Consider the following 27,924-nt stretch of genomic DNA (forward strand, 5'->3'; position numbering starts at 1 on the left):
GGAAATTTTCAACATCGATTAATTTTAGATCAAATTAATATTTTCTTATGGAAACATAATATTAATCGTTAATTGATGTTTTCTTGAAGAATATTAAAGCTTAATTGAATCTTGACATCTTTATCAAGTTAATTTTTGTATGCCATGATTATTAAAAACATTAGTGCTGATTTTGAAGTATATGAAGTGGTATTAAAAAGTATGTATATTTTTAACAAAAGGAAACTCTGGGAGGCTGAGGGAGCACGGTTTTTGTGGACGTGGTAGAAGTTTTTTTATCATTGTATTGTGTGACGCTGAAAAATGATGACATGACACTGCAAATTAGTGGCGTGTCATCAGATATTGTTAGCGGGGTCGATTAAAAAAAGTGTTAAATTGAAAAAAGAAAAGGAAAATTGTTTGACAAAGAGTCTGAGGCCATTAATCGTCTAATAGCGTTCAAATTACATGATAAAAAAATATATAATTCTTCACAAGTTCAAAACAATGTATTGGTTCGATATGTGGAAAAGGCAATCATACATAACAACATGTTAAAAACATCCCGAATCCCGACTATTCCTGAAGGCATTAATAATTCTTGTAAGTTGTACCGATCCAAGCTTGAAAAATTATAAAATTCCTTTTGTATGTTACTGTTTTCTTGCTTTTAATTATGTAATTATTTGTAAGAGTTTGCTACGGATCTAATAATTGTTGTTTTTTTTTAAATTTTTTCTCTTCGAAGTACTGACATGGTGGTGCTAGATGCATTAGTAATGCCCGGCAATATGTTAGTACGTAATATCCAATGCTACATCAGTATCGTTCTACATCATGTAAGCATATTGACAAAAACAACTAAAAGCGAAAAAAAAAACTACCTCATTTGTCTAAGATCATATTTGGAGGACTCTATAATCAAAAGTCAAAACTTATCATGTACAAGACTAATTTCGGAATTTTAATTTCCACCTAACTTGTGAGAATCCAATTAATACATTATATTTAGATTGGTACTAATTGTATGATCGAGCATCTGACTCACGGAATATCAGGCATTATAGCTATTAATCCTTGCAAACAAACACCTGACACCACCAATTTTATAATCTAATTTCTTTTCCACATGAATTTTATAATCTAATTTATTTTCCACATGAATAAAAAGGAAAAGAACTGGCAATTTGCCAATAAAAATTTCAGATGGATTTGAAACTGTCAACTCTAGCTGTTTATTTATTTGATATTAATATTTTATATTTCATTGAGAACACACACATTGAATTTGAACACTTGAGTTTCAAGATTTTTGAATGTGGTGATGGATCATTTATTAATCATTTAATAGGGACATCAAGTTTGGTAAAGCTTTAATTATTAAACGTAATGGTAATAATAATAATATATAAAATAGAAACTGTAATTGGTCACAACAATATCATGTGCATTAAATAAGTTTCAAAATTAATTCATTCATGATTCCTCTAATAATTACTTGTAATAATTTCATCATTAAGTATTATTTTTGCCAAAAAGAGTGTATTCCGTGTATAAATAATGGCATAGGGTTAGGGTTTCACTCTGCACCAAAGATGTCATAACTCTCACTACAATCCAATTCTTTCTCTTCCATTTTTTGCCAACACCAAGAAATTGGTAATTAGTCAAAAGAGGAGATGAAGAAACGTCAGATGGTTTTAACGATGAACGATAACTCTCCGAGGAACTCCGAAAATTCATCTCTTCCGGTGAGAACTGTGAGATATGGAGAGTGCCAGAAAAACCATGCAGCCAACGTAGGAGGATACGCGGTGGACGGGTGCAGGGAGTTCATGGCTGCTGGGGAGGAGGGAACAAGCGGCGCCCTCACCTGTGCCGCCTGCGGCTGCCACCGGAACTTCCACCGGAGGGTGGAGGAGGGGGGAGGAGAGGCGGAAGGGGAGGTGGGTTTTGAGTGATCTTTTCCCTGGCTAGAGCTTGAAAACAACACATGTATAGAGTAAGTGCAAATACCGTATAGTGTTTTGTGCTTGTTTTGTGTGTGTGTGCGTGCGTGTGTCATTTTCTTTCTTCTTCTTCTTCTTTTTTTGCCATTATTGTTATTGTTTAATTAAGTGAAATAGAATTATTGTACGATTTTTTATGGTTTGATTATATAAGCGTCAGGAATGGTGATTTCTACTAAGCATTGAAATAATTTATTTTTGTCTTTTATATTTGATTTACTACATATACATATACATATATAAGTGTATATGTATGTATGTATGTTTGTTAGCCATGAATTTGTGGAAAGAATACAAGATACATTGACTTTATCCCACGAGTCTACACACTTTCTCTTTTAATGAATTAATTTTAAAAAAAAATTATTGAAAAACCATCACATTAGAAGTTATGAAATGCAGGAAATTCGACTAGAACGTTTTCGACTAAACCACGAAATCTGAAAATAATCAAGAGCTGGCTTCGTTAATTATGCTCTCCAAATCACTGTCCAATCTCCTGAATCAGTTAAATACCAAATCAGATCGAGTCTTCAACCATTTATAATTTTTCCATAAATTTGTATAATCATGCATATTAGTTTTCAAGTCGTGTAACATAAACTCAATCGAAGAGTATTAATTGTTCATTAGAATGCCAAGAAAAGATTCAAATGTATCCTAAGTATTTTGATTTAATATGGTACGATATATAGAATTGGTAATGAAGCAAAGGGAAAAACTAGAACTAAATCTATGCTCCTCCAAAACGACGATCCACTCAAATCTCATGTGCGATGGATATGAGTGAAAGTTGTTATAAGGTTAGGTATATAGAATATATAGGGAGCAAACTTTTAGGTATATGTTAATTTAATTCGGTTCTTGTCAAATCCATAGCGCATCGATTTCATAGTTTTGGAGCATAAAGAGTTCCTACTATTATAAAGAGAAGCTTGAGACCATTTGAAGAATGGAAAAATATGATGGACTCGCTATGTTTGTTGTGAAGTGTTTGAGGATAAAAAGTTCGTCTTCTTGACTTATTTTCCTTACTATCTTTTACCTTCCTTTTCCTCTTTGATATCTCGATTCATCGCGGTTTTAAAATAATATTATAGATATGTAGCTCGATGGATCGATGTACATATTCATAGTCCTATGTGTTCGAAGGGCTTAGTNAGTTACTTGGTGTGTAATTTAGTAGAGAAGTTGGAATATAAATTGGGCTATCATCCATTCGATGATGTTTGTTACGTTTGGATCTCAAACCCGATATCTTATTTCAAACTTGAGACTTTGTTGTTAGATCGAACATTTTATGTCTAGTTAAAATTTATTGACTAATAAATTGGTTTCTTAAAAATGTCTATATATATAGTCTACTTATATTTTTTTATCAATTGGCCCATTTTAAAATTGCCTCATGCATCCAAACAGTTAATTCTCTTGCACTCCATTCCAATCTAAGCCCAACAGAATGTCAACTTGGGTCCTGCTGATTCAGAATAAGGCTTTTTGGGCCAATTTCCGTTTGAACACAATTTCACATTTAACTTAAATTCTATATGATGAATAAAAGAATGTCAACATCATATAATAATTGATCTTCATTTTTATTTGAAAAAATGATAGTTAAACATTCGACGTGGCCAATCATTTACTAGCTACAACGTAAAAAATAATAAATAAAAAAACATAATATTTGATACGGCGATCAGTTTGTTTGTACTCGAGTCGAGTCGAGCCGAGCTCAGAAAACATTATCCCCTATCTAGCCAGACTAGATGAAAAATTTTATCATCCGAGCTTGAGCTAGACTGAGTAGGGATTTGAAGCACAATCTTTGATTTTTTTGTTTGCAAAATATGCTATAAATTTTTAATAATATGTAATAAAAAGAATCAAAACGATAATTTAAGTATTATTTAAAGGTAAAAAAAAAATTTATCACGGAAACCAAGTGCTCGAGCTTGAGACGGTAAAGCACGAGTTTAACCCAAGAGGTACGTTTCCGGGCTTGAATCTAACATGTCTCTATCTGAAAGAGCCTGAATCGAGCTTACTAATGGTTAATTATATGTAATTCGTTAAGCCCATATTTTATATTTACATCACCTAGAAATATTAAATTAACATAAACTTTATATTTATTTCACTTAAAAAATATAGTTAACTTTATTTTAAAAAATATAGTTAACTTTATTTTTTAATTATTTAAAAATAACTGTATGATATTTAGAATTTTAAATATCTCACATCCTATAACAATACTAAATACATACAACGTTCTTCATTAAATAACATAATAAAAAATTGTTTTTTCTCGAAATGAGCTAACAGTACAACTCGAATATTTTTAGAATATACAGCAGTCTAAGATCCACGTTTTAATCGATTTTCCAGCATGATCGATTATTACACTCTGATAATCGAACATATGACACTTTAATCTATAAAAATATATTGAAAATTATTTTTTTGGAAAAAAAAAAAAGACATAATAAGAACAAACGTTTCCCTATCTTTCCAAGGACGTTGTCCCAATTTACTTCCCTGTAATTTAATGACCAGGACCGCTTGACCGACCATTGTAAATGGCAATTTACTGCCATGATATTTCAACATTTGGGTTTGAGAATTAAACACATCAATTTCAATATCTGCTACCAATTTATTGCTACACCACGTGATCCCTCTTAATTTCCTTCATGGAGTTTGCTCATTCACCTTTAATTTCAATTAATCCAAAACCAAATCTAGTTGAAATCAATTTATTCTCATTAAATGTTTTAATTCTTTAGCAAATAATTAGCTGTAGAATTTTGTATATCAAGGCCATAGACAACTCAATTTGACCTACTAAATATTGCATCAAACATTCATTTTTAATATATAGATTTTGTTCGTTTGTGGGTACGCATATCAAAAAAATAATTTGAATATAAAAATAATATTTTCGACATAAAAAATAATAATAGTAGATGGTATTTCCGAATTTGTACATAAAAAAGGGTCAAATAACATTTATTAACTATCTTGAAAAATATTAAAGGTCCTTTTTTTGGTTGGTGAAATGAAATGAATAATGAGGAAGATGGCATGCACCCCTCTAACAGAACAAGATTAATGACTTCATATATGACCACCAAGAAACACACACAAATACAAATGGATGGAAAAGACATTGTCCTTTCGTCATTTTCCCATAATTATCATTTGAGGTTGTTTTCCCTTTAAAAGAAAGCAATAATATCGGAATCTTCATTAAACCTAATTGTTAGATATATAGGACATAGACGAAGTTCTAATTTGTTACCTAAAAGATTCCTCTAATGGATAGCTTTGTTACCAAATTAAGCCAACCAAAAATATCTTAGTACAAAAGCTAGCTTTGGAGTACTTTATTATAAGATAACGCGAGTACATCATCTACCTTAAAGTCTTAAACACGATTATTATATGTTTTTTTGTTAAGTGCCACATGCATTTCAAAGATCTACAAATTAAAGTTTCTATAATTTTATGTCATGTTAACATTGGGATCAACAAGGGGTTGGTTACAAAAAATATGATGATCAGTTATAGATGATAAATTGTAAAAAAAAAATATTATAAATTTAGAATTGAACGTGAGATGATGTGTATGGCGTTATATTGTTCGGACAAGATATATCATGTGGGCTAATTATCTTTAGTTAAACAAACATGATTATTACATAGAATCACAAAAATTATTTTGTTTTCTGGAGAAATTTTCCTATTATATTTTATATTAAAGTTAAAAAAAATTACGAGACTTTTCTAATAAAATGAATTGCAATTCATTGCTAGAAAAATTCTTTAAAAAAGTCGAGAAGTCTCTTGTGAATTCTTGATCATAGAATAATAACATTTTTTAAGAGTGAAATTAGCGATAACATAACTCTAAACATGGACACATTTTCGCTGTTATTAATTATCCAAAACTGGAATTTAAAGAATAATAAAGGGAACCGCCACTTTTGTGCTGCTTCGTTCCCAGACAAAGAACTCTATCGTTTCTTAATACAGAACTCAGATTATATCAAATTCATGTGTAATTGCAAAAAGGTGGGATCTTGGGATGGGCTGCAAATTAATAATTAATAAATAAAGCGAATGCATGATTAATCAAGGCCGCAGAAAAAAAAAAAACTGAATGGATATTAACCATATCAGCAGATAATTAATACAAGATTGAGACAAAAGAAGATCTAAATCAGCACAAATACCAGATTCTATGAGAGATCAAGAAAAAGAAGACTAGTTAGTACCAGAGACCTAATCTTGGAGATGAAGCTGATTCATTTCTTGCCCACCAACATTTTGCTTGCTGCCATTGACATTGTTCTCTTGCTGGTGGTGGTAGAGCGCCGCGGTGGGGGAGCTGAAATCGCTGTAATTGACGCCGTTGCTGGTGGCTGCGGCAGGCGGGGAGGACATCGCGGTGCTGTTGTTAGATAATGTGAGCTGATGATGATCTTTGTTTTTACCAGAAGTGTTCTTGTTGTTATGCATCCACACTTTGAAAACCCCTTTATCAACACCGATTTCAGCGCAGATTTCATTTATTAAATCTTCATCTTTCTTCTGCATTCTCCAACCCAGCCTGTCGGCTAGCTCCATCATTTTTTCCTTCTGATCTTGCGTGAATCTAGTGCGGAAACGCTTCCTGCAGCCGGAATTCGATACCGGGGTGGAAGTGGGGTTGATGGTTGCGGGGATTTGAGTGATACTGCTGTCGGGAATTGTGGTCAGGCCGTGGCTGAGGGCCAGCAACATGTGCGGTGCCGAGGGGTAGTACGAGGAAGAGATCGGTGGGGGCGAAGGCGAATCATTCGGGCTGTCGCCGCTGTTAGCCTGCAGCGGCTCGTGCGGAGGGTGGTGGCGGTGGAGCGGGTGGAACTCAAGGGCCGGGACAGCATTAGGCGGCTGCAGGAGAGGCGGCTCCTCCGGGTCGCGGCGGTGGAAATTCCGGTGGCAGCCGCACGCTGCGCATTTAAACGGGGTGGGATCAGAGTTGCTTGAGTTCGAATACGGCATGAACTCCCCGCACCCGTCGACAGCATGCCCCCCGAGAGCCGCGGCGTGGTTCTTCAGGCATTCCTTGTATGTCACCACGAGCGGGTGGCGCAGCTGCAGCGGCGCGTGGCGCTTCAGCAGGCCGTTGCTGAAAGGCAACAACTTGGCTGGTGGGATCCGCGTAGGAGTCTCGGTTTCAGCTTCCGGGGTTGAATTGCTCAGGTTCATAGCAGCAGAGACCAAGTGGTTTAATGTTTTGTTAAAAGCTTGTAATAATTTAACAGCAAGTGATTAGGGTCAGAATTAAGGGTTCCAAGAAAACACAAGGAAGAATGTAATGTTTGTTTAGGCATGTAGGGATGGGTGGAGAAAAAATGTAACCATGGCGTAAGCTTTTGTTTGGAGGATGAAGAAGAGGATAAAGAGATAATAAAGAAATCTTGATTTGTGTGGTTGCTTCTTAACCACTTGTTTTATACATTTGCCTTCTCTTTATACTAATTTCACACACCCCTCTAAATTCTTTTTTGGACCAACACTCGTCTATCTGTCGTATTGACCAAACTCCCCATTTTAAATTACAAAGTTAAGTAGAACTACTTATATTGGGAATAGTCCTTTCAAGATTCAACAATACGTATACTCATTATGGTGAGCAATATCAGACGTTCTTTCTTGATAATCAGATGTTTTGTTCAAGATTTGGTTTTCATATTTTGTAGAGAAAATGGGAGTAATAAAGAGATATAAAAAGTTGAACAGAGTGTACAGAAATGGTTGCGTGAGAGTTACATTGTTTATTTATTTATTTTACCAATTCGACGTACATAAGGAGCAGCAGGACGTGCAGGTCTGCTGCGATTTCTGAGCCCCGTCTTAATTTGGCAATGTCCCCGTTCGGACACGACCCTACCTACTAGACCCGAACCGATTTTTTTCAAAAAAAAAAAAATGACTACTCTCCATTAGATGATAGAAAGATCCAGGTTTACAGATTTACGTTAACCCTCAATTTTCTTTTTTGTATTTTGGCTTGTTTTGAATTTGAATTATTATATTAATTTTCTTTTACATATGTAATTCTGGATGACCCTTTGAATTTGCACTCTCGAGCTTTTGGGTGGGTTTCCTTAATTGAAGAGGACTCAAATTCAATAAATTGACCTATATGGGAGAAGTTAGAAGTTCATGGGTGTGTCTTGCTTTTGTTTGACACACAACAACCCACCAAAATAATAAAAAAAAATGAGAGAGAAATAATTTTCGGGTTTTTCAAAGCCTGCAAATCGATAACTTGTAGAAGCATTTACGACAAATTGAATTACTTACTGGACCTAATCCTATATGCAACAGCCCAACTGGACACTATCAAGAATTATTGGACCATAGTGTAAGATTTGGGTTAACAGAATAATTATATATATCGGCCCATGATGCTGTAATTGGACCTCTACATGTACACCCAAATATTAAACTACCCAAAGCCTGAAAAGTAATTAAGCATGTTTAATGATCAATACGGCGCAAATCTTTTAGTTCCAACATTAACAATATATTAATATATTGAACTCTTTCTTTATTTTTTGGATTTCTCACAAGATGTCATTGTCCAGTTGCCAATGATATTTCCGCGCCATTCCACGCTAATATTCAAACAGAATATGGAAATTTGCTCAAATTAAACTAAATATAATCCAACTAAGAAATTATTTTTTAAGACTAATGATAGGTTGTCTCACTTTGTCCTAAAAAAATTTGCAAGGAAATGCTAGAGTAGAAGAAAATGAGGAGTACAAATGAAGCCATACTTTTTCTTGCGGATATGTAAGAAAGAATGTTCATGTTGTTCAACTATGAAGTCGGTAGTACAAGAGGTCTATCACAGGAATCCAACTCTTTTTCTCGTGGAAAAACTATCCCTACCGATGTTACATTCCTTTTACATTCTAATATATATATGCTTTTACATTCTATATGTTATAAAACAAAATAGTTATTAATATTGTTAAACTACATATATGTTTTCTAGCTACATCATTGTTGAGGTGTTATAATTGTCTCTGCTAGGTAAAGTGATTGAACTATGATGTTAAGACTGCTATGCTGTTTAAAAAATTTGAGTTGCACCATTACCACCAGTTATAACTTTTGTAAAGCGACAAGCGTTCGGTTTACGATTGGTATCAGTGCGAGGTCATATGTTTAAGTCTCTCAAGAAGCATATTTTATGTACTTTTGGAGGAGGAATATTGGGTTAAACATGTATGAGTGAGAGTAGTACTGAGATAGGTGGCCTCTTGAGAAGTTCTCGTACGTTAAGCTGCTGACGTTCTGTCGTTTGATCTGTTTGGCTAGGTGGGCCGTAAAATTGTGATGTCAGATCTTAACGGATACTAATGTCCAAGAGATATAAGATAGTGCCAACAAAAAGACATGCACATCCCCGGACTCATGGCTTAACACTCCGATCCATTAGCACCCAAGTGGCAAATGCTTGATCTTAACAATTGATATCAGAGCCAAAGTCATAGGTTCAATTTTCATTGATTGCAATGAATGCAATTATTAGAAGAGAGATTGTTGATTTGCAATAGTTATCTCTGCTGGGTAGAATGATCGAACCATAGTGCTTAGGCTGCTATGCAGTTTAAAAGATTTGAGTTGTACAATCACCACCAGCTATAATTTTTGGTAAAACGACGAGCGTTTGATCCTAAAATTGGTATGAGAGCGAGGTCATGGGTTCAAGTCTCACAAGAAGCATATTTATATATTTTTTGAGGGAAATGTTGGGTTGAGCGTACATGAATGAATATAATGCTGAAATGAGTGACCTCGTGAGAAGTTCTCGTGCGTCAAACTGATGACGTTGCGTCGCTTGATCTGGTTGGATAAGTGGGCCGTAAAAGAGTTACGTCAGATCTTATGGATAATATTGTCTCTGCTGGGATACGACCAACTATTGAGAAAGGGAAATACTGATTTCTAAATTGATAAAAGATATTAAATTATTAGTATACTAATTAATTCAGATTCTATGTCGTGACGGTGGTGCATTTAATAATAGAACGTGGATGTAAAATATTGGTCCAATGAATGAAAACAACAAGGCCATGTACGCATATTAAGATTCTGTTCGTCAGCAGATAGACACGTAGCTTCCCAGACTCATGAGCTTAACAATCCTATCTATTAAAATCCAAGTTGGTGCACTTTATGTTGCCACAAGTATAAAGAACTAAAATTTTATATTGATCGACTTAACAACAATAACTTTTAGCCTAATAATAAACTTTGATCCTAACAACCATTATTGATATAACATATTAAATTATTAGTATACTAATTAATTCAGATTCTATATATGTCATGACGGTGGTGCATTTAATAAAAGAACGTGGATGTAAAATATTGGTCCAATGAATGAAAACAACGAGGCCATGCACGCATATTAACACTGTTTGCCAGTTCCCGGAAATTTTCGATTTTCATATGGTTTTTTAATTTCGATCCAAAAAAAACAAGAAATTACGTAATTCGGAATCCATTAATTAACATATAAAGTTTATTAATACAAAAATATTATTCTGCTATAAAATTTCAAATTTTGGTATATTAAAATATTTTTAATTAGATATTTTCTTTTGCAAATAATTTAGATAAAACTAACTATTAAAATAATTATTTCAGTGGTTTTATATTATATTTTAAACCATAAGTATCTCAAAATTGTTTAATAAATTCATTGTCGACTTTGCAAGTTTTGATGTCTCAAAATTAATACTAAAAGTTGGCTCTTCTTTCTGTTTGGAATGGGAATTTTCCCATGTCAAATCCCTCGAAGACACATCCACACGTTGCTTATCTTCTATATGCGACGTCTGTTTACGCGTATGTCTTTGGTAGAGACGGATTCAATGATTGTGCCCATTAAAAAAGCAAATTAAATTGACTTAGATTCTTCAAACAAGTAAGGAAAAACCATTGGGAAAACAAAATTTACAAACAATCTTGGTATAGTATTGTATTTTTTTTACATGTTTTAGTTTATTTTACAAAATTTTACATATTATTACAATTAAATCATCCAAAGAGCAAGTAAATTTTAAGGTAGTTTGACACATGTTCTACGACTCTCCGAGGCAACGTCTAGTTATCAAGCAAAACCACAAGAATTTTGTGGCAGCTAATAATGTTTCAAAACTAGACAAAACCACTAGGCATTTTGTGCCAGCGTATAATGTTTCAATTTTTTTTTCAATAGTGAAAATTTTGATGCTCCTTTGAATTTATATATATTATAAGAGACATGACATATTTTAAAATTATGAAACTATTGATATATTTTCAAAAAAATTCATTTTTATTTGACATGTAAAATGTCCCCCCTCCCTTGTAACAAAAAAAAAATTAATAAATAAAGAATATAAATTCATTAAAAAGCAAAAGCCTACTGGCCTGATGGAAATCTCTATTTCAGGAGCCGTATGACACCCTCTTAAGCCTTGTGACATGATAAGCTTCACCCCACACATTCTCACAAAGCACACAGAACTACACCACTCTCCACACAGACCTCCATAAATCTTTCGGAAAATCCAATGAAAGCAGGCGTGGAAGACGGCAACGGAGCTATCGTAGTGCCGCTCCTGATCGGAAACGGTGACGAGATAATCGATCATAAGGACAACGATCATGGTTTCGTTTCAGGCTCTACTTCTTTCTTCAAAACCTGCTTCAATAGCGTCAATGCTTTATCAGGTATTTTTTCTCTATTTCTTCTGTTTGTTCCTGTTCGTCGTGGGTTGCGCCTGGATCCCAAGCTTTAACTGAGGAAAGCGAGAATCAATGTATTTCTCTTTTCACTGGAATTTATTAATGGTGGTGTAATCAAAGTTTTACACGTATTTTTCTGGTGTTTCCACGTGTCACTTCAAGAATATTTTCTGTCAAATATTTTGTAGGAAATATCGTATAAGCACAAATATTTCATTTTCATTTACAATCTTTTTCTTATGCAAAATGTATTGTTGTCAATTTTTACGCTTCTCAATGTCATATCACACATTTCTCGAAAATAGTATCGAAGCATAATCATATTTAAATAGATATGCTATAAAATTTCGTGATCATATAAATTAATTTGATAGTATTAACAAACAGCATTCTACATTATTTGACACACCCGAAATCATAGTTTGATAAATTATCTTTCTCGATGATTCTTTTAGTGCATTTATTTGAAATTGATACTGATTCGCTTCGTTTCTTTGGGTTTCTCAGGTGTCGGAATATTATCACTTCCTCATGCGGTATCGTCTGGGGGCTGGTTGAGTTTGATATTCTTCTTCCTTATAGCGGCCTCAACTTACTATACTGCATTGTTGATTCAAAGATGCTTGGACATGGACAAGAACATAAGAAGCTATTCCGATATTGGTGGCCGATCATTCGGGTCTAAAGGACGGGCAATCATATCCATAGCCACGAACATTGAACTCTACTTGGTGGCAACAGGTTTTTTGATACTAGAGGGAGATAATTTGTATGACTTATTTCCAGACATGGAGTACAACATCGGCGGGCTCGTTTTGGGAGGAAGAAAAAACTTTATTGTCATAATAGGCTTCCTTATACTTCCCACTGTTTGGTTAAACGATATGAGCATTCTTTCTTATATATCTGCTACAGGAGTTATGGCTTCATTTGTACTCATTGGTTCAGTTCTATGGGCTGCTGTGTTTGATGGGATTGGATTTCATGGAAAGGGAACATTTGTGAATTTGAAAGGATTTCCCATTGCTGTGAGTTTGCACGCCTTCTGTTATTGTGCTCATCCAGTCTTCCCTGCATTATATAATTCGATGAAAGACCAAAAGAAATTCTCTAAGGTACAATAAAGTATAAACTAAACAAGATTTCGGTTTTGATTACTTGAGTTTTCGATTTTCTTATTTCTGGTTGTGAAATGTGACTTTAATCGCAGGTCATGCTCGTTTGCTTTCTTGTTATAACGACTAGCTACGCATCCATGGCGGTTTTGGGGTATCTGATGTTCGGTTCGAAGGCAGAGTCCCAAGTAACGTTAAATCTTCCGACAAGTAAAACCAGCTCGAAGGTAGCAATTTACACTACACTTGTGAATCCATTCGCTAAGTATGCTCTGATGCTAAAGCCAGTGATAAGTGCACTTGAAAATCATCTCACATCAAGCCCTAGTAGAGGACTTAGCGTCTTGATTAGAACCGGGTTGGTACTTAGCACGATCATGGTGGCCGTGGCCATCCCTTTTTTCGGGTATCTCATGTCACTTGTTGGCGCATTTTTGAGTGTTACAGCTTCAATTATACTTCCATGTGTTTGCTTCTTAAAGATTTCTGGAATTTATCGGAGATTCGGGTTTGAAATGGTGTTGATATGGGTGATTGTGTTGGTAGGTGGTGTGATTCTAGTTGTTGGGACTTACACAGCTTTGGAGGAGATAATTGAACATTTGTAAAAATGAAGGTATATTTTCTCGCATGAACAAGTCATTTGAAAGAATTCCAAATAAATTTCTCCACATTTACGGCAAAGCTTGTCAAAAAAGATGGAATTTAATCAAATTTTGTTGGATCTCAGTAAATACATTAATTCGCACTTGCACCTTTTTCGTCCCTCTCGCGCTTTAAGCTAATGGGAGAGAGGGAGTGTGGTAACTCGGTGAAGCCAGAATTCACATGTTCAATGTATTCTGCAACTGAAGCTTATTCGCCTGCTTAAGCTAATATTAGTGTTTTGTTAGCTTGTATTTTTTGTTGTATATTCATTTAGAAGAAAGAAAATTTGAAGAGTATTTGATTAGGTACTCAAGTTTTGAACGTGGATTTGTGTTAATTGATTGCAGATGAGACAAAAATCAGAAGAGGTTGTGTTTGATTTTTCCTTTGATTAAAAATACTTGAACAATTGGGGCAAGTAAACTTGATTAAAAAAACAGTAGAACTAAGTAACAAACTTGGAAGCCCATTTGTGATTGAGCAAAAATCATTTCTTTGGACTCCCGTAGACTTGAATTCATGGGTCGAAGCATTTTCTTTTTATTTTTTACAAGAAATCATTTATGGGATCGATGATTTTGTCCTCTCTTTCTCGACCTGGTAACTTTGCGAGTAAGGTTCAGGCAGAGAAAGTTATTGATGCTTAACCCAGGGAAGAATTACAAGGAATAAGAACAAGAAGCGAAAGCCACTTAAATGGAGGTATTCATTGTATTTCCTTCTTTATTCCTCGGGGAATTCAGAAGACCAACTTGGATGGCTTGAACCAAGTAAGAGCACATCAAAAACTGCTCTGTTTAATGTGTAGAAACAAGATACAAGTTACAAGACATGGTTGTAAGAAAGTGTCTAGTTAATGTGGATATTGACTCTCCAGACCCCAATATTGCATCAACCCCGTTGCTTCCCTTTCTCTTTGTGGTCTAAGGACCCTATAAAGCCACCTTATTATTCTGAAAAGGTAGAAAAAGGAAAAAGGGCAGATCTCATCGAAGATGAGACTGAAAGCGCAAGGCCAGTTTTATCCACCACCCTTCTCATGGAGCGGTACGTGGGCATCCGCTATAGGTGTCGAAAGTGTGGGTGGATCCAAATCAAACAGGGAAATCATTTAGTTTACTTTATGGCTACATAGATTTACATTTGTCCGTCCACTCATGTATCAAGATTATGTCAGTCCAAGCGCTCAGGTGCATTTATGTAAGTCTATCTGCAATCCTGTTTCCTTCTCCAAAAATTTGAGAGGTTGACAATCCAATCTTTTCAGATCAGCACTCGCATATTTGTCAGAACTCGCCATGATCTAATGCAAAAACCAAGAAAAGGAATCTACCAATCTTGTTTCGGATTTATCTCAATATAATTTTATGAATATCGAAGACACATATTCTGAAGTCCCAAAAACTAAAAAAGGCCTCAAAGCATCGATAAAACACAAAAGTTTTCACTCTTGAAAGTGGAATATCAAGTAAAACATAAATGATAATAAACTGAAAAACTAATCTTTGTTTCACATTTTAAAAATCATAAAAATGCAAAGCAGTAAAGTACCAAATAAAGATAAACAATTTTGAACTATTAAAATATCACAAAAAAATGGTTTTAGAATGTTACAGCTAATCTTCAAATGACCAGTTTGTATGCTATATTGTTCAGATAACTTATTCCAATAGGTCTTAGCGAGCTTTTATTCAAATGTGGAGACTAACATAATATCACATCGCTATAGCCACCTGTTATTGAACATAATCCTAATGATCCTATTGACACTGTTTCTTTACCTTTCGAGATTTCCTCGGTCCAGGAACCTCCATTCTCCCGACAGAACACCCACACCTTGCTCGAAAAACAAGAACCGCCCTCCCATTAGGTGGAGCCATCTTCTTTAGCTCTGCCTCCAATTCTCTATGGTGATCACGATGCAATTCAAACAGTCCCCTATTTAATGCAGCCTTTTCTAGCATATCAGGTTTCTTGAGGCAATCCTCCGTCTCTATTTGAATATCGAATTCGGGGGCATTATGCAGACCACAGCAGCCACGTTTACCACATCTCCTATCTGTACACACCATGATCCCCACGAGTGCAATTGCTGAGAATAAAATGCTAAGTCCTAAGCACCCAAACAACAAAGGGGAATGAAAAATCTCCTCGGTTACAACAACTACAACTTCTTCACCAAGCTCAATACTTTTGTGCGCTAAAATCTGAACGTAAGGATAGAGCAAAAATCCACATGCTCCAATAACAGCAATCGAGATTATAACATCAATTATAGCAGAACGAGATTGCTCACAGGCCGGGATGTTCAATTGATTCGTAGCGTTTGATGTCCTTTTGTTCTTGTGGAACTGATTAATTTGCCGAAGCTTCAAGGAAGGGTCGGTTGAGTTCACGGATTTGGGCATCTCTATATGCTTGTCAACCGAAATCGAGCTATGAAAAAAGACCATTTGGATTGTGATTACACCAAATCAAGACCTAGACCGAGTCTTTCTCAAGAACCCACCAATCAAGATCAAATTCTGAACCAAACCCACAACTAAACAGTAGGTTTTCAGATCAAACCAATTCATGAATCTGGGAGAGATTTGGTTTTCGACGCATAACAAGATCGGAATTCGTCGGTGGCCGCCCAATCTTTATTCATCAAACAACTCAAAATCCAGATACAGATAGATATTAAAGAGAATCGAGATCCAAACGCAAGAGAACAAGAAAATCTAAGCCGGCTGGTGATTTTGAGAAGCAGAGACGAGAGGCAATGAAGTCAATTAGACGTCATTACAGTGTAGCTTCTATTTCTACCTCGTGTTGCATTACGCCTTTAGTTATCAAAGTAGATGAGATCCTACCATTTCAAAGAGTAAGATATTGTTATATATATCATTTCTAAAAAAAAGTGGTCTTAAATATGTAGGAACAAATATTGGTCATCCATTTTATCATGAAGACAATACCCACATAAGTAAGATGAACTAAACCGTTATCGTTCACTTGTCGTAACATGATGAAGCGAATGGCTCATATATTATTCACCCTAAAACCTCAATCTTCTTTTATTATCGGATTTGTTGGGCCGCTACGTATGGTTCATATAAAACGGATTCATTTCCTCCCCTAAAATCGAACGGTTCGAAATATATTTATCGTAATTTGTTTCATGGATCGAGCTAGGACATGCCATGGATCTGCATGGCTCCTTGTGTGCGTGTGTTGTGCAATTAAATTTAGACATTTCCAAGAATTGATTAAAAAATTAAAAATTGGACAATTCATTCATATATCGATTGGACGCCAATGTTGAAATTATTTATTAATGGTTTACTTGCGGATTTCATGTTGATTAAAGACGTTCGGAAATAGAATTATAAAATATAAATAAAAATTGATCGGATTGATCTATAAATTGGGGACCCAAGGGAAAAGAGATGGACTTTAAAGATGGTATATTAAAGGCAAAAATTTGTGTGAGACGGTTTCATGGGTCGTATTAAGTGAGACTGGTCTCTTATTTGAGTCATATATGAAAAAATGCTACTTTTTATGCTAAGAGTATTAATTTTTATTGTGAATATCGATAAGATTGATCCGTCTTACAGATAAAGATTCGTGAGACCGTACTCCAGATTAAATATATAGTTACTATAAAAATTATATTTAAATTATAATTTTCAAATTTTCTTAAGGGGCTACACCTCGTCTTAAAATTAGCTGGCCCATTACATTACAATACATCAATGGGCTAGGTCTAGGAAATGGACTTTAATATGGACTTCAATGGCATGGCTTTGTTTTGCTTCCAATTTATTTACTCTTGTCGCTTAATTATTTTTTTAAAAAAACTAATATTAAACGATCTCACGTATCAATTTTATAATAAAAATATTCAAGATCCCTCATAATATTGTATAATATTTATTTATTTGAATTAAAAGTATTGTTTTTTTTATGTCAAATGTATATTGTGTAATATATATTGATTTGAGTAAAAAAAACATATTAATTTTTATTGTAATTATGGATTAGATCGATTTATCCTAGTAATATAGATATGTGAGACATGCTGTTATTTATTTATTTTGAAACACTTTCCATGCAATTATTTCGTTGCACTTTCAAATGCATGGGAATTTTTTTAAGATTATTCATATTAAAAAATTAAATTACAGATTTTAGAACATCTTCTATCATGGATCTTGTTCCGATTGGACCGTGAAATAGCGACGATTAATTTCACTTTTTGTGACAACATAAACATACATTATGCATATAATTGGAAATGGAATTTTATAGAAATCAAAAAATTGGTGGGCATACATATTTATTCATGTTAAACATAAATTGTGACCACATGAATGGTATGTGGTTCAAAATGAGTGCAAAGCTCGAAGCTACCATTTAAACATAAAAAAATACAACAAAATCATATATTAAAAAAATTAACGATGACAATTTGATAAAGAAATCCACGATTTTGGCCCAACTTTGTTTTCGTTACTTATTGTATTATTTATATATTTATGATAAAAGCTAAACCTGAGTTTAGGTTTTTATAATCTTATTATTTTGATACATACAACAAAATATAATCTCATGGGTGTATTTTGACGTTTTAATCGAATCATTTAATATTGTTCGAACTATTTATTGCAAGTATTGTAAATTCATTAAAATATACAAAATGAGTTTGTAACCATCATGTATTAAAATCGAGATCACGTCTCAATTTTAAGATATTGATATCAGATGAATCATGAACGATAGACCACACCAACTATTGGGAGTGTTCAAACTTAGGATAAAACCGAAAAAAAAAAAAGAAAATTCAAACCGAAAAAATCGAACAAAAAAACGAATTTTATAATTCAGATATAAATCTTAACACCGAAATTTATTTGGTTTGGTTTCAGATTATATATGTCAAAATCGAACCGACCAAAAAAATCAAAATTTCGTTAAATTAATAATTTTATTTTTATTATATATTTTTTTAGATGATATCAGTGAATGGTGAATTATTTTACTAATATTTAGTTGATTGTTATTTATGTAATTCATTTAGATTTTATATTTAAATATTTTAATAAGAAATCATGTAAAAAGATAATATATTATATTTTACAATATATTTATCTTACTAATTTAAATAAATATATCAAAACTGAAATAACCGAACCATTTCAGTAGAAAATCGAATCGAAGAAAAATAATTAAAATATAAGATAAGATTATATATTTGTAAAATCCTAAACCGAAAGAATCGAGTCATGAACACCACTACCAACCCATGTACATTAGGAACAAAAAAAACTTTTCTCGTTCCACACGCATCATGGCGTGGCCACCCTTTTCTTGAACATTGAAAATGAAGAAAATGCAACACTTTTGTCCACAATAACAAACTTGCGTCGCCAACCACAAAAATGGGAATATTATAATAATAACAATAAAAGGAGCAAGAAAATATTAGAACACTAAAAAGTCGGGCCACTTTTTTGAAAGAAAAAACAAAAAAGAGAGTTAAAAAGGGAAAAGAAAAAGGGCCGAGTCAGATCAGATTATAGCGTAAAGTCCACTTTTGCACAACAGAATCAAAAAAATAAAACCAAAGGGAAAAGAGAAGAGGATGACAAGACCTCAATATAACATGTGGCTCAAAATTCATTTTTTATTTGCTGACATGGCGGTTTCATCCCATTCCCTTGTCTTGTTTCAGAATACAAATTTTTTATGACATTTAAACAAGATGGGAAAAAAGTTATCAGAAAGTCAAATAAAATATGATTTTTGGGATATTTTTGAATACTTCACTTGTAAAAAAAGAAGAAGAAGAGATGTTTTTTCTCAAATATATTTATTTATTGAAGCTAATTTTTTAAAACACTGTCAAGAAATCAATTTAGTTAGGTATTTCTTTTAAAAAGCTATTTTGTTACCCAAACTAGCACTCAATCCCAATTTCCAATTCCCTTTCACGCACTTATTTTCCTTTTTCTGTTCATTTTGCTGAAATTTTTATTATGTAGTTGGATTATATAAAGAAGAGAAGAAAGAGAGGAAGAAGGAAATATGTTCGTTGAAAAAGACCCCAAGATAAAACTTTTTGGAAAGACCATTGAACTACCGGAGGCGGCCGCCGCCGCTCCAGTGGTGACATCTTTACCTGTTCTAACTCAGTTCTCTGTTGCTGCTGAAGAGGATGGCTCCCGCCAAGATCTCCCTTGTTCTTCTGATTCTATGCTTGAAGATAGGAACTTAGATTTAGATGCAGAGGAGCAAGAATCAACCAAGGTATGAATTGAAATGAATTGGAAAACGACCCTTTTCTTGATTTTGTGTGAAATACAATGGGTTCGTTTTAGTTTTGGTTATTTTGCAAGATTCTGTGGACTTCCAGGGTAGGTTCCTGCTTGAACTTTCATTTAGGTAATCTTTATGATATAGATTGTAGATGTAAAAATATTTTAATGTTAAGATTGATGTGAAAGCTTTTGTTTGATGCCATTTTAGGACGTGTAAATTGGAACTTAATTTGAGTCGGTAGTTTTATGATTTTGGTTTGAAGAATTATTTGGTTGAGCAATGAAGTTGAGGGATTTGTTTTTGCTTAAAGGGAGCTGGGGTCTTTGATTAGGATAGTACGATAGTTTTCAAGGACTTTGAAAATGAAATTTGGCTCGTGTCCGTCCCGATTTCTGGAAGATATCAGTATTTCTCTGCAAAAGCCACTTTTTTTCCCGAAATAAACCTTCAAGCATGGATCTGGAATATTTATCTAATGGAAATCACTTGTATGATATAAAACTAAAAGGTTCCAAGAAAATATGCCATGCTTCATAATTCATATTGTAGCGTAACAAATGGTTGAATCGATTCTTATTGAGACGAATCCATGTTTTTTCGCTTCATGGATAGATTACTGGAGTGTGTTTTTGTATCTCTGCGATATACGGTTTGAGGAGTTAATTTACTTTTTGCCTGAGTTCAATGTGTCCCGAAATTCTTGTTATTAACGATTGACGCATAATGGCGGGTTTAGCGGGAGATGGGGAGACAAAATGAGGGGGGATGGCTCATTACAATCTTTTGACTTGTAGTTTTAGGAATGAATTACAATTAAATATTCAATGTCTCGCCTGAAATAGAATCCGCAGGTGTTGACACATGATGGTTGTTGCTTCATGGCTTATTTCTTGCAACATAATTTACTATATGGAATTAGAAGAAACAAATTTCCATGTCATCTCTCTAATGTATTATCATTGTGAGCACGCAGAGTCTGTCAGGTACAAAACAAGATGCGGGGAAAGATGGAGATCTAGGCCAACCTTTGATGTCAGAGGAATTAAGAGATTCTAACAGGATCCCACCAATAACTGGGGACTCGTCGACACCTTCTGCTGATGACAGTGCTGTAGCTAAGAAAACCTCGAGAACTGAAGAAGACCAGAGTGGGGCAGGTAACTCACAGGATAAAACTTTAAAGAAGCCAGACAAGATACTTCCATGCCCACGATGTAATAGCATGGAGACAAAATTCTGTTATTTCAATAATTACAATGTTAACCAGCCTAGACATTTCTGCAAGAATTGTCACCGATACTGGACAGCTGGTGGGACAATGAGGAATGTTCCAATAGGTGCTGGCCGCCGTAAGAACAAGAATAACGTGTCCCAGTTCCGACATCTAACTGTTCAAGAAGCTCTTCAGAGCGCCCAAGTGGATATACCAAATGTGATTCCCGCGGCTCTGAACCCCAATAACAGCACTGTCCTTACATTTAATTCTGATTCACCTCTATGTGAATCAATGGCCTCAGCTTTGCATATTGCTGATGAGTCAATCATTAACAATACAAGAAATGGATTCCACATACCTGAAGTGAATTTATCTGTTTCTCATGGAAGTAAAGTGAACCGAGATGGTCCCTCAGTTGGAACTTTCACTGGTACTGCAAGTTCAACGGATGACAGGAGTAAATATGTATTGCCAGAATTGACCTCAAATTTTCCTCCTGTTCCTCCACAAGTACCATGCTTTCCTGGAGCCCCCTGGCCTTTCCGATGGCACTCTGATCCTTGGAGCTCTCCGATATCTCCACCTACTTTCAGTCATGCTAGTTTTCCTGTGCCATTCTTTTCTACAACACTACCATATTGGGGTTGTGCTGTACCCAGTGCCTATAATGTTCCTTGGGTTTTTCCGCCAATGCCTACTGCCATTCAATGCGACACACCTCAAAGTTCCACTGGTCCAAATTCCCCTACTCTGGGGAAGCATTCCAGGGATGAGAACCTTCTAAAATCGCCAAATGGCAGTGAGGCAGAGACACAAAAGGAGAGCAGCCCCGAAAAGAGTCTGTGGATTCCGAAAACACTGCGAATTGATGATCCAGAGGAAGCGGCAAAAAGTTCTATATGGGAAACACTGGGGATAAAGCATGACTCTGTTGATTCTCCAGGTGGAGCTCGACTTTTCAAGCCCTTCCAAAACCAATCAAACAGTGATGAACAATCAGATGTTCTTGAACCCTCTACAGTATTACATGCCAATCCAGCAGCACTGTCCAGGGCATTAACCTTTCAGGAGAGCTCGTGAGCTCATCCATCTCGAACTCCGTGCATATCACAAGCTCAGGTTGAACGAAATTGATAGACTATAATATTGCAGAGGTAGTTCGTTTTTTCGCTTGCTTTCGAAGTTTTTGTGCATAATTTTATAAGATACATAGAGCTAGAAAAGAGTGTTTTATGTGATTTGAGTGACACATGCGTAAAAATAAAGAGCCATGTCGAGCATTTTATCAGATCATCTAGAATGCATGAGATTTCTTTGAATCTTGTGATGTTGGGGTGTGTGTTTGAGCAAAGTGGCTATTTTTGAATTTTATCAGATCATTTTGAAAAGCAATTCGCAAAAAAATTTTAATATCCCCAAAATTTTAAATATATTATGATGAAAATTACTAGTTCAATGGATTTTGTGAAGTTTTATTTAATATTATAATCATACCCTCGTTCTACCATTTTATTAGTGAATTTGTTTTTGTTTCATTTTTTCTAAAATAACCCCTCTGTTTTTTAAATCTCTCAATCCTATTTTTCAAGAAAATAAGATAGGTAAAAAATAATTCATTATCTTTTAAATTTATTGATTATGAAAATTTGTTCAAAATTTTCTAAAAAATTGTTTAATGGAATATAGATTAATCATTGTATATTCCAATTCTCATCAGCATTCTAACAGCTTATCGCTTTTTGACTGCAACAAGTTTTATCATAGTTAAATATTAATGTCACTTAGTATTGAATATTGAGTTGTATTGATTGATAAAATATTTCCAAAATCTACAATTATTTTTATGTTTTCTACATCAATAACGAAATTTTAAATGCTCAAAAAACTTGCACAAGTTAATAGTTCCCGAACTCAAATCATTTTGACGCAGAAAAAAATGTTACAAATTATTTTGTTAAAATTCTACAAAAATAAAAAATTCCAAGCTTACATAGAATACCATTGTCTATTTTATCAAATAAACAATATTGGACAAACTATTTTTTTTTATGTGTATTGAGTGAAGTCAAGGGTTGACCCAGTAACCTACAAACTATTTTATTAAATAAACAATATTGGACCAACTATGTATGATAATTTTGTCCGAGAAATGTTTTGTTCTTATTGATCTACATTTGGTTCTATTTTTGAATAATATAAATGATCTAATAAGGTAAAAATTAGATTAAGTGTTATTTAGCTTGAAGCTTTAAATATATGAATCACTTCGATATGATATACAAAATTTGACCGATGATTTTACTAAAATTTCAATTTATTAAAACTGACCTATTTTTTAAGTGTTGGTTAAGTGTGAATATGTAAAAAAAGTATTAGGATGAGTGATCTCCTTAGAAACTCTCGTGTATCTAGTTGTCGAGACATGTAATTCCTCATAGGATCACAAAATACAATTTGCACACTGTTTTATCATATTTTTTGGGTTGAAATTTTACTTTTTCCTGAAAAAATGTGTTTTCTTTTTTAACAAATTTAAAGTATAGAAATTCGAAACAAATCATTTTTTGCATTAATACGGTTATTAATTACTCCAATTTTTTTATATATTAGTTACCGAACCACACACGACTCATATCCTTCGATATTTAAAATAAAAAATAATAATAATAACTCGAATATCAACTTATTTTAAAATTTTAACTTAAGTCTCCTACATCTTCTCATCCATTTGACCCCGAATTTGGGAGGCAGGTAAATAATGATAACATGATTATAAATAATAATAAAAAAACACGTATTAACCCGATGACTTTTAGTTTTATTTAAAATAATTTTTTGTTACCAAAAAAAAAAGATTTATTTGAGATTATATAGAGGATTATGCTCAACTTCCACTGCTAATGAAATAAAAAAAAATCTTCCCATTAACAAAATTTCCAAAACAAAACATGGGCAAATTTTATTTTTCTAGGGTTCTTCTTATCTCGGTTTTTTTAGTCATCCATATCTCCAATGGTATATAGGCATAACTATTTTTTTCCCCTTCCGATTAATTAGCAGCCATATATTACGTTTAATAAAACTAAATCTATTGTTGGAATAGGGTTTTCGAGAGAAATGGCAGATTACTATGGCAGGGAAGAAGTTGCACACGATTCTGCGGATCAGGTTTCGCTTGCATGTTTGTCATTTTTGGTTATTTTTTGTTTATATATTTTGAAGATCCATTTACAAAAACCACATAATCTGAATTTATGAAATTTTTGCAGGACAATTTAAGGGAAATAGAGTTGGATTACGTGTATGCAGGACCAAACTTCAATTCAAAATCGAGCTTTACTTTGCCTCCTGTTGCTCCACCTCCTGGATTAGGGTTTTGATTAATGCAGAACTTCATTCAAAAATCTGGAGGTGGTTTAGTTTTCTGGGTGGTTTTTTAATTTTATTTTTTCTATTTTCTTTCCTTGTATTTATGTGCTTGTAATGAAAATCTTTTCATCTTATTTTGGACTTGTCTAATGGTGGTGAAACAATTCTAAATCTCATAATTATATTTTGAAGTGGACAAACTAAATTCTTTTAGTTTGTGTTTGATTAGATGAATTTAGATTTCGATTATATTTTTACTGTTTACAATAAAACGATAGATCAAATCGTAAATATGTATCTTACTTTTTTAAGTATTATTGGTACAAAGTAGAATGAATTTAATATTGAAACTTGGACCGAACTCAACCCCAAAAGTTAGCTCAAGGAGAGAAGATTGTCCAAGATCATATATACAACTCCCAGAGATTTTATGCAACCGATGTGGGACAACTAATACACCCTCTCACGCCTAGGAATGAACATCTGAAGCGTGAAATTTACAAATAATGCAACTATGGGCAGAACTGGTGATCCAATTATGGGCAGTCCAACACATAACGGTAGAGCATGAGCTCTGATGCCATGTTAAATAAAGAAACAGAGATGAACAAGTTCTGCTCTTGTTGAGCAGAATCATAATATTTCTTGTTCCTTATTTTGAGTACCGAAGAATATATGCTTTTGTATGTCCAATTCTAAGCCACCGTAACATCTAATGAGGGAAACACGTTTCTTCATACAATATTATTAACAGCACACAATAATTGGGTGACCTTGAACTACTTCCTAATTAAAAATAAATATTATATAAACATGTCAGAGATGAATTTGAATTTTATGTTATTACTTATCTAAATAATAAAAATATATTTGAAATCTATGGATTTGAAAAACGTGACTGATTTTCTGGCTTGCTCTTGATTAGTTCTTCGGGTTTTTCCAAATTTGGGCTTCAACTGAAAAATATATGGGCTTAGGACCAAAAACATGACTGTAAACGAAGGGAAAGAGCCCCATATATATTTCATCCATTTTTATGATTCTGAAAAACTGTTCAAATTTTCAATCACGTACTCTCTATAATTATTTAAAATCGCTCTTTATTATTTTTTTAGTATTACAATTTAAATAATTCATTTCGTTTTTTTCCATGAAAGATACAAGAGAAGTACTGTTTCATCCAAGATATAAAAAAAATTTGCAGTCAAAGCACGCAAAGGGAAATTAATTTGATCTTTTTTCATTTACTTTCTTTTTATTTTTGAATTTTCATTACCCTTTCTTTAAGGGAGAGGGAGACGTGTAACTTTTCCATGCTATTAGATAAACAATATTTGAAATTTTGAATAAGAAATTTCACTAAACATTCTATTAGATAAACAACATTTGAAAATGTTAATTAGAAACAAAGAAGTATCTCGAAGCTACATAACAAATGAATTTAGGTGTACACTTCGACTCATTCGTCTATTTTTTAATTAAAAAATATCAATATATTGTTTTAATAATTTATCGTACTTGAAACATCAATTTTTTATTTTTTTAAAATAAAAATGAATTTAATGTTTATCAATGATTAATTATATTTTGTTCCTCCATGATTTTTAATGCGTTTAATTTTTAATAATTTGTATAAACAGAACATGTTTAAACAAAATATAACAAAGTTTGGAACAGAAAAATTTAGTTCCGTACATATGTATGTATATGTTGTGTCATCGCCTCAAAAGTCTTGGTCAAATTAACCCAAATAATGGGAAACAAAAAATATCAAAACGTAATTTCCACGAAGAAATGCCCTTTTGACTAATTAAATGTAATTTACACCAAACATAAGATGTATATTGTCAAAATATATTATTTATCCACATCATTCATATTATTATAAATATTATACTATCATATCCACGAACCAAGCGATGTCTAAGAATCCATCAATTCCTCCCATTCTCGTTAAATTGCAGTCAATATCAGGACCGGGAAGAAATTTCCCACTCATTCTTCGAAAGTGGCGCAGAATAATATTTATATATATAATATTATGTTATTATTTCAACCTCTTTTCACTAAAAAATCACCAAACGAATAAATTACATGCACTTACCGAGAAACTTCCTCCAAATTTCCAAGATTTTAAGCCACTCCTCCCTCAACTATATAAAGAGAACCCCCACATCAAATTCTCTATAAAAAAAAAAAAAGTAATAACAATAAGGTACACAAAATAATTATCTTTCAAACTTGCAAATCTTTAGATTCCTCATCGACCGAGAGAAGAAAGATATCATCAACAGCCATGTCTCTCGATAATATAAGCCAATTCCCAATCGAGAATATTTCTCTATCTCTAAATTCCAAAATCCTGCAGTTCACATTGATTGTGGGATTGGTATTTAAATTCATAATGGTTGCATTCCTTGACAATGAAAGGATGCACAGTTTTTTCTTGGGACTTTTCAAGTCCGCAGTTAGATCCCAGGTGTTACCCGAGGATTCCATATCCAAAAAGCGGTCTGTCAAGAAACAGAAGAGGGTTGATCCAATCTTGCGCAGAGGAGATGTCGAGATTGTCTTAGGAAGTCTAGGATTGATAAGCGATCCCGAAGAAGCAAGGTTGGATATAGAATCCCATGAAATATTTAGCCTTTTCGAGGAGAAAAATCCGAGCCCGGATGAATTGAAGGATGCTTTTGATGTGTTTGACCGTAACGGGGATGGGTTTATTGATTCAGAGGATTTGCAGAAAGTTATATGCTCTCTGGGATTAGATAAAGGATTGGAGATGGAAAGTTTCGAAAGGATGATCGATGTTTTCGACGATAATGGAGATGGGAGATTGGATTTTGAAGAATTTGTTAAATTCTTGGAGTACTCTAGTTTATGAAGAAACATTCTTTGATTATTGTATTGTAAAAGAAATTTCAAATCATGTGTTGTTGGAAGTTAGGGAAACTAAGCTTGATCTTTTTTACACAAAAAGCTGGATGTTAATAGTGTTGTTTGGTTGAGCTATTATAATTTGAAGCTACAAGTTTCCTGAAATTCTCAATTAATTCATATGATATTGTTTTATCCATAAAATAAATAATATCAAAATATTATGAACGTCTTTTATTTTTAATTTTAAAATATAATAAATATTGTTGAAAAATTATTTAAAAATGTGAAAAATATTTGTGTTGAAAATGTGAATGTTGAATGTTGAAAATTAGGTAAAATTAGGTGTTGAATATTGAAAATTAGTGTGTGATGATGTAGGTAATGATGTATTTTATTTTTGGATTATTTGTAAAAATTTTCTATAAATAGATCTCTCATTTGTGAAGAAAATCACAATTGAGTTGAGAGAAAAATATTATAAAGTGTGTAGTGTGATAATTTTGAGAGTTTGAGATTTTTACTTTTTACCGTAAATTTTTACTTTTTCACAACACGTTATCAGCACGAAGCTCTAAAAGTCCTCCATATTTTTCCAAGCTCC

General features: G+C 33.5%; 5 protein-coding genes and 1 long non-coding RNA gene across 7 annotated transcripts; 4 read left to right on the forward strand and 2 right to left on the reverse strand.

The window, feature by feature from the left end:
• Positions 1 to 6,138: 6,138 nt before the first annotated feature.
• LOC140976145 (zinc-finger homeodomain protein 8-like) lies at positions 6,139 to 7,525 on the reverse strand. The gene has a single exon (XM_073440058.1). The coding sequence runs from the start codon at positions 7,239 to 7,241 to the stop codon at positions 6,273 to 6,275; it is 969 nt and encodes a 322-aa protein (XP_073296159.1). The 5' UTR covers positions 7,242 to 7,525; the 3' UTR covers positions 6,139 to 6,272.
• A 3,935-nt stretch (positions 7,526 to 11,460) lies between these two features.
• LOC140976146 (amino acid transporter AVT1I-like) lies at positions 11,461 to 14,901 on the forward strand. Of its 2 annotated transcripts, XM_073440060.1 has the most exons (4): positions 11,461 to 11,774; positions 12,297 to 12,530; positions 12,705 to 12,904; positions 13,000 to 14,901. In XM_073440060.1, the coding sequence occupies exons 1-4, from the start codon at positions 11,615 to 11,617 to the stop codon at positions 13,510 to 13,512; spliced, it is 1,107 nt and encodes a 368-aa protein (XP_073296161.1). In that variant the 5' UTR covers positions 11,461 to 11,614; the 3' UTR covers positions 13,513 to 14,901. The 2 variants fall into 2 exon arrangements, with proteins under 2 accessions (XP_073296161.1, XP_073296160.1); XM_073440059.1 differs by having other exon boundaries at positions 11,462 to 11,774; positions 12,297 to 12,904.
• Positions 14,902 to 15,107: 206 nt separating this feature from the next.
• LOC140976147 (uncharacterized) lies at positions 15,108 to 16,384 on the reverse strand. Its single transcript, XM_073440061.1, has one exon. The coding sequence runs from the start codon at positions 16,003 to 16,005 to the stop codon at positions 15,313 to 15,315; it is 693 nt and encodes a 230-aa protein (XP_073296162.1). The 5' UTR covers positions 16,006 to 16,384; the 3' UTR covers positions 15,108 to 15,312.
• Positions 16,385 to 19,432: 3,048 nt separating this feature from the next.
• LOC140976148 (cyclic dof factor 2-like) lies at positions 19,433 to 22,362 on the forward strand. Its single transcript, XM_073440062.1, has 2 exons — positions 19,433 to 19,846; positions 20,832 to 22,362. Exons 1-2 carry the CDS (start codon positions 19,625 to 19,627, stop codon positions 22,152 to 22,154), a joined length of 1,545 nt encoding a protein of 514 aa, XP_073296163.1. The 5' UTR covers positions 19,433 to 19,624; the 3' UTR covers positions 22,155 to 22,362.
• A 1,622-nt stretch (positions 22,363 to 23,984) lies between these two features.
• LOC140977394 (uncharacterized) lies at positions 23,985 to 24,625 on the forward strand. The gene is made up of 3 exons (XR_012175411.1): positions 23,985 to 24,089; positions 24,178 to 24,242; positions 24,344 to 24,625. It is a non-coding gene; the product is annotated as an uncharacterized lncRNA (long non-coding RNA).
• Positions 24,626 to 26,847: 2,222 nt separating this feature from the next.
• LOC140977425 (probable calcium-binding protein CML46) lies at positions 26,848 to 27,327 on the forward strand. Its single transcript, XM_073442170.1, has one exon. The coding sequence runs from the start codon at positions 26,848 to 26,850 to the stop codon at positions 27,325 to 27,327; it is 480 nt and encodes a 159-aa protein (XP_073298271.1).
• The last annotated feature ends 597 nt before the right edge of the window (positions 27,328 to 27,924 follow it).

The sequence above is a fragment of the Primulina huaijiensis genome, chromosome 5 (genome assembly GCF_012295235.1).
Source record: "Primulina huaijiensis isolate GDHJ02 chromosome 5, ASM1229523v2, whole genome shotgun sequence".
In the NCBI taxonomy this organism is placed as follows: domain Eukaryota; kingdom Viridiplantae; phylum Streptophyta; class Magnoliopsida; order Lamiales; family Gesneriaceae; genus Primulina; species Primulina huaijiensis.